This window comes from Amphiura filiformis, chromosome 19 (genome assembly GCF_039555335.1).
Source record: "Amphiura filiformis chromosome 19, Afil_fr2py, whole genome shotgun sequence".
NCBI classification, from domain to species: Eukaryota; Metazoa; Echinodermata; class Ophiuroidea; order Amphilepidida; family Amphiuridae; genus Amphiura; species Amphiura filiformis.
Window position 1 is genome coordinate 21545077 of NC_092646.1, and position 7232 is coordinate 21552308.

The window sequence follows — 7232 nt, forward strand, 5'->3', positions numbered from 1 at the left end:
TTTTATACATAGCCAGAATTTCCCAAATGTGCATGGGCGCCCTCACATTATGACATCGTAGCGATATTATGTGGGAAATGTTTGTACTTATTTTGGTATCACTGGATAGAGGAGCTATAGCTATACATCAGCCTATAGCCATAATACATCAGTACCAAACATAATGGTATATGGCGTTTATAATTAAAAATTAAGGGGTTCGCAACAACCCCCTCTTCGTAGTTCATTTTACAAAATTCGGCTCAGTAGTTCTAGGGTTATTTTTGTTATTAAAACGTTTTAATCAAACCATAAAGTTTTAAAAGATGTCTGTGTTTGCTGGGATGTATCAAGCCCTTAAAGATTCGACATTCTTCAAATATGAATTCCTCTTCGAAATCGCAATTAAAGCCATATTATAACATTTCTTAAAAAATAGATTAGTATTTATTTTCCATAAAATGTTAGCTTTTACTGTCAGATATGCCCCTTTTAATTTTGAGCCGAACAACGGAACAAGTGAGGTAAAGCATTAAAGAAAATTGGAATTTACTACTAGCGCCAATGCATGTTACTCCTACGGTTGTAATACAGTACGATCCTCTGGCGTGCGTGTATGTCCCGCACGCCGTGTACGATGTGTTATGAACAACACATACGCGTTCGACTAATATTTCTATCGTAATAATAAAACGACGGTTCCGGCGGTTTATTCAAAATCACGGATTTTGACAAAACTACAGCACCTAAAGTCTTGATTTTTGCAGAGAATCTTTGTTTACTAAAGTACATTACAATCGTGTAAAAACCGGAATTAAAACATTTTTTGAGGGCGTTCTTCTCAGCAAATGTTATAATATGGCTTTAAAGATTATCAGCTTGCATTTCCCTAGCAGAATAAAATTCCACATTAGCACAAGAAGTACCACAACAATTGGGATTATCAGGAAGTTATATATTTGACCAGTGCCACTGGAATTTGTTGAGCTGCATCCAAGATGTTTGAGTGTTGCTAAAGTTTAGGCCAAACAAATAAATTGTTTGGTTGTACTACAACTGGTCCAAAAAGGTCGGTCGGTCGGATTTCTTTTTTTATTTATATGGCCTTGTGGAAGCAAAAGAGGCAAAGCAAGTTAAAGACAACGTTTAAGGTTGTTACATGGTGTTTAGGTTTATTAAACACTTATGCAGTTGTACAGCTAGGCTGTCGATTTCCGTTTAATGGTCTAAACGGTTTAAACGGTAAAAAATCGGTCGTTTAAACGTAAAAAAACAGCTCTATGTTCTCTCAATTCAATGCTCATCAATAAAAGTAAAAGTAATCAAAATGTACAACTTTATCCAACTTAGAATACAAATAAATTTTCTTTTAGTAGCAGTATTTCTCCGGTTTCCAACCTTGAATAACAAGTAATTTAGGGCCTACAACTTCTTCTTTTGTCAATTTTTGTAAAAAAAATAATGGGTCGGCCTCAAAAATCGGTTCGGTCGGTGGAGTACAACCAAACAACCTTTTTTTGGCCTTATGGGATTACCACTTTTCATTTTTGACTATAAATTGAGCTTTATCCTCCTAGACGTCACGCTGGATGTTATTTAAATAGCATTACTATTATACAAGTCATGGCTGTTCATCTTGAATTTACAGTACATAATGTTGCGCCTTTCACATATATTTTGAACTTTCAATGCAATTGCTTTAATTTAAACATTTTTAAAAAACGTTTTTAAACATTTCTGTGCTTACTGGGTAGTCAGTTCTGGCAATTTTCATGATTGTATTCACGTTGACGCCTATAATGTATAATTTGAATTCCATCGCTTTTATTAGCAATGTGTGGTAGTGCTTCATGTAGGTTTGGTAATGAAGAAGCATACGTGTTCTAATTGGAAAAACCAATCATCACCACGCTGAACAGAACAATCTTTGATACATGCCAATACTTGTTGAAAAAGATCCTTTGGTGCATCTCTGAATCTGAGTGTATGAGTCAGAAAATCAAGCGCTAGATTGCCCTCTTCACTTTCTTTCTCATCAAAACACCGAGTAATCATGCGATGACACTTGTAAGTATCTATGTGATACGGGATTTGTAATTGACGTAATGCATCGTGTACGTCGGCCGAGTCCCGATAATGGGGTGATGACGATGCGGTGTTTGGTGACTCATCCTGTGATGAAGTCTCAGATCCAAGATAGGGGAATGTTCTGCATACCTTTCCCGTACCAGCGTAGTCTGCAAAAAGAAGAAAAGGTGATTATGAAGAAGAAGAAGATTGGACAATTCCACAATTTATACTTGTATGACTTTGGTATGACCTTGGCCATTTCCGGCACCCGATGGCGATATCCACCAAGTACACCACAATTCGCCATACTGCATTTTAGAAACGCTGGCTGTTAGAATAAGAAAAATTTTAATTGTAATTATTGCACAGGTCACGGCGACCCTGTGACCTTTCCGGAAAAAGCCGAGTGGTAGGTTTTTCAAATAAATATTTTCTGTGTAAAAACTGCACCATCAGATAGGTAATGGAATATATGAATATTAACTGTACATCTATCACAACAATTTTTGATAACAACTTGCGTCACAATTGATCTAGTATAGAAGGTAGAGAATTTATTTCAATCTTATATACGCCTTTTTTTTTTTTTGGAATTAGGTGAAAATTAATTCTGTAAAAACTGTAATTTTTTAATGTAATTTTCACATAGACCCGACAAAAGATTACCGTTTTGTTGTTATGATAATCTAATCTTTTGATTTCGTAAATAAAATTAGGGGTCTAATGTGGATTTAGGATGCAAACTGGAACAATCCAATGCCTTGTCAAAAGCATTTGCCTCAAAATGGAGTTCGGAGCAGTTCGTAATACAACTTCCGCCACTGCGGGAAACCACATGCACAGCAGAGCACGTGGCCGATATCAAAATCGATTTTATGTATTGTGTATATAGGCCTATTCATAGGACCCTCCCTCTTATTAATTGTCTCTATGCGCTTGAGAATTCAACAATATAAATAATGGTAGCTTTATTATAATACACATTAATGTTTTATGCAGATGAAATTCCAAAATATGATGTAGTAATGAAGTTGCGATTTATTAATATTATGTTTAAATTTTCACGATGACACTATCAAGTCCTTCGTGGTCGAGCGGTCTAAGGCGCTGGTCATATGCATGGTATACGTGATAGCGGCGCAATGCAGCGTGGGTTCGAGCCCCGCCTCAGCCTAATTAAATTTCCTTCTTTTTTTAAATTTTCATATTTAATATGTTAGGGAAATGTGGCTGGGAGAATGTATGTATGGCGAAGAGTGGTGTGTCCACCAAGTTTCATGACAATCTAATTAACTATACATGGATGACCTTGATATGACCTTGACCATTTTTTGGCACTCGATAGTGATAACATCCACTAAGTTTGATGACAATCCAACAATCTATACTCTGATGACCTTGACATGACTTTGACCATTTCCAGCATTCGATGGTGATCCCATCCACCAAGTTTGATGGCAATCCAACAATCTTTACTCTGATGACCTTGACATGACCATGACCATTTTTGGCATTCGATGGTGATCCCATGTACCAAGTTTGGTGGCAATCCAACAATCTATACTCGGATGACCCTGACATGACCTTGACCATTATTGGCACTCGATGGTGATCTCATCCACCAAGTTTGATGATAATCCAACAAACTATACTTGGATGACCTTGGGGCCCGCGACCTCGACTTTTGGGGCCAGGAAATTTCTGGGGGTCATAAGGAGAATATCTATGCCCTGTTACACAGGCATAGATAAGAAGAAGGAGGAGGAGCAGGAGGAGTTAAACTAGACGATTTGCATTGGGCAATTCGATAATGAAAGCGTGTATACATTGATCAACACTTTTTCAAAAAAGTAATTGAATAATGATCATGATAATAATCTTCGGAGTTTATTAAAATGAAATAATCATTGGCGACGTACTCTGTTTAATCATTGTCAGGTTTTCTGTGATATCTTTATATAAATCACACATTTAAAAACAAATATCAATCAAATTGGGTGACTCTGACTGAGCACGATGTTCGTCCCATATCGCACATCGGGATCAATATCAAACGTTTGCTGAGAGACCAAATTTAGTCAATCTTCTGGGGTTTAAGTTGAACAACTCACCTGCGGAAATTGTTATCAACAGAATTCCACCCGGCGCTAGCATATCATAAAGACTTTGTAGTGCTTCCTGCAGGTTTTGGACATAGTACATGGAATTACATGCACTTATGAAGTGGTACTTAAGACTGTTTTCTTGTTGAAGTTTTACAAACTCTTCGAATGTACGATTTTGCCAATCGAATGTCAAATTCGTCGCCTTTTCTTTGATATTGTGCTGGTACTGTGTGAGTAAGTTTACACAGGGCTCTACGACGCAGGTATGAATCTTTGGAAACTTGAGAAGTAGCTTATTCAGGAACACGAGTTCAATTTTACCTGTAGAAAAAACACATATTTATATGCTGCTTGTTATTTCGTCTATTTTTGTATTTTTTGTCAAGATTTATAGTAAAACATGTACCGTTATAAGTTTGACTGCCAGTCGAATCTGGATTCGTCTCTTTGATAATTTCTCCTGATCAGCAAGATGAAATGAGCGAAAGTCACTGAGATAACGGCGGTCGTTATGCGCAACTCCAACGTTGGTTTGCACTCCCTACCTAACCCTCTCTTTCTCCCCGCGGCATGACCTTGCCTTTCTCCCGCAAGCAACTCTTGCTGACCAGAAATGATTTCAAGCATATCAAGTGGCGGACACTTGAGTTTTCAATTCTATAGGGAAAGCTTAAAGGCCCATTCAGTGATTTGCTCATCCAGACGATCGTAAAAATCATCAAAATTCAGATTTTGGTACCTTTGTCATTGTCATAGATGTGCTAACATAGCCTGCTAGTGGTTCAGCCGAAAGCCGTGTAATTAAGACAAAATAAGACATTTTACACGAATCTGTAATTTAGATACTGACAGTATCTAAATTAGCTACATGTATTTGAATAGAGCTTCAACTTCGTCACTACTGCTGTTTCTTCGTTTTTGTGCCAAATTTGTTATTTCCAAAATGTGACCCGGCAGCACAAATGAGCCGTAAATTCCCTAAATTGTATTCTGAGTTGCGATGTAAAATGTGTACGAAGGTCGTATTCATCGGTAACTTAAGCTAGCCCGACATCCGTCTCATATTGATAGTCAAAAACTAATCAATAATCATATTGTTGAAGTGGATAATAAGCTTCTACCTTAGATGGCTATAGAACTTTTAATAGCTCTGGTCTTTGTTTGCTTTTGCTAAATCCTGTTCAAGTGGTGGGTTACCAGGCATTGTATTTTGTACAGGTATTCATAACTAACAACAGAGAACTTTCTTAAACCGCGTTGACTTAGGGATGATTTGAAATGACTGTTTGATATTTATTGCCAGCAATGTGGAAAAAGAGACACATGTAAAAACGTAAAAAGCTATAATTTTGTTGACGGAGCAGAGTTTAACAAACCATAACCCCGCTTCTGGATATCGTTTGAAGTCAAATGATATACCATTTTTAAGTTTATGATGTTTATTTTTAAATATGAAATAAAACAAAATTGACCGGGAGAAATTTACGGCTCATTCGCCGTGGACGGTCACAAATACCAAATGACAATTTGAATGACTTATCCTTCACTTTTAAGCAATTTATAAACAATTTTTATTTTTTTACACTTGCGTTGGGATCACTGAATGGGTCTTTAATTGTCCGACATAATTCAACAATAGGATAGGGCCTGGGATTTTGAAAGACAACTCATAGCTGAATTATCGCTGAGCTATAGCGATTAGTTTTTAGCCAATGAGATATACCAATACCAATCTCGCACCGGGGGGGCATTTATAGACCGGCTCGTTTACTGCTTATACAAAATAATTATTTACCGGGTGTGGACAATGTGCTCCAATACTACATTATGAAGTAGAAGAGGCCTTAAGTTCAGCGCTTTGAACACTCCGAGATCTGTGATAAGGCGCTATATAAATACCGAATTTTATTTAATATATTTTTTACTTTATTACACATTTTCACTTACCTTTCCCACTTCCTACTCCTAAAACACGAAGCGGTTTATCATCGCTTCCGTCACCTATATTTGCGACCAGTTTCTCCACGACGTGCCCACAAAATGAAGCATCTGCCCATTTTTGCACAGCTTCAACATAGTTACCTGTGCTCCTCCCGTAATTGAACGCTTTTGTGTAGTACGCTTGATCATTAAAAATTGGAATGAGCATTACTGATTTATTATCCGATTCGACCATGCTGATAGTGGCACTCTTATCCGAATCTATGCTGTTTTTTATGTCAGAAAAGACCAGACATGAGAAGACCAGACACCTTATTGTATCGCCTGTGCCGTCTTCAAAATGGAGGTTTCCGAAAGTATGACTGTAATATTATTATACACAGCGTTATTGAACCATAATCAACGACCAGGGCGTGTGGAATGAAAGACAGAGATAAAAAGACTAATTCGCGTCTAAAATTCTGACAACTAGACAGAAAATGCCGTACTGGGCAGGTCGGCAACAAATCACGGCGTGCATTTGCCTTAACGTCACACGCGATATAGTCTCTTTTTTTCTTCTTTTTTTTATCTCTGTCTTTCATTAACTCTCTTCACGCGGGTGTCGACTGCAGACGACATGTTTAAAAAAAAAAATTTAATTCAAAAATTTCAGAAATGTAAATTTTCATGACCATATTTGGAATCAGCATGAAAAATGCATTAAAATGAGTACAAACAAGCCTAGTATTGGTTCAGTAGTTCTTAAGATAGCTCTTGATATTTTGAGAAAATATTTCAAAACTTGAACTTTTTCCGTTAATAAATGCATGGCTAGCATGCAGAGCATTAATAAAGACCGTCCTGAGTTCAAGTCCGGGGTTCAAGTACACTGAACTGCGTTATAAAAAAACAAGAAATCTCTTCAAGGGATATGGCTCGCATAATCCCTATAAGCTGAATCTCGGGAATGATAATAAACAAGAAATCCCTTAAAGGTCAGGTTTATTGCAAAAACAAGTTTATCTCTATTCGAAGAGAATAATTATTACATTACAAGTTGACACTCGTTGCAATTTTTTAATGCGTATTTCTCCTGAAAAAGGAAAAATTGTGTGAAAAAAAGTTCAGCCTCGTACGTGTTCTTCCCCCGTTTGA

The 7232-nt window shown here is 37.0% G+C and overlaps 1 protein-coding gene across 1 annotated transcript; it reads right to left on the minus strand.

The window, feature by feature from the left end:
• Positions 1-1643: 1643 nt before the first annotated feature.
• On the minus strand, positions 1644-6403 carry LOC140140294 (histamine N-methyltransferase A-like). Its single transcript, XM_072162076.1, has 3 exons — positions 6102-6403; positions 4161-4475; positions 1644-2216 (listed from the first exon to the last, which is right to left on the minus strand). The coding sequence occupies exons 1-3, from the start codon at positions 6328-6330 to the stop codon at positions 1828-1830; spliced, it is 933 nt and encodes a 310-aa protein (XP_072018177.1). The 5' UTR covers positions 6331-6403; the 3' UTR covers positions 1644-1827.
• Between the last annotated feature and the right edge of the window lie 829 nt (positions 6404-7232).

Coding starts and splice junctions, on each gene's coding strand:
- LOC140140294 (XM_072162076.1), bottom strand. CDS start 6,330: ATGGTCGAATCGGATAATAAATCAGTAATGCTCATTCCAATTTTTAAT. Junction 4,476..6,101: donor AGGAGTAGGAAGTGGGAAAG/GTAAGTGAAAAT, acceptor TTTTTTCTACAG/GTAAAATTGAACTCGTGTTC. Junction 2,217..4,160: donor GTTGATAACAATTTCCGCAG/GTGAGTTGTTCA, acceptor TTCTTTTTGCAG/ACTACGCTGGTACGGGAAAG.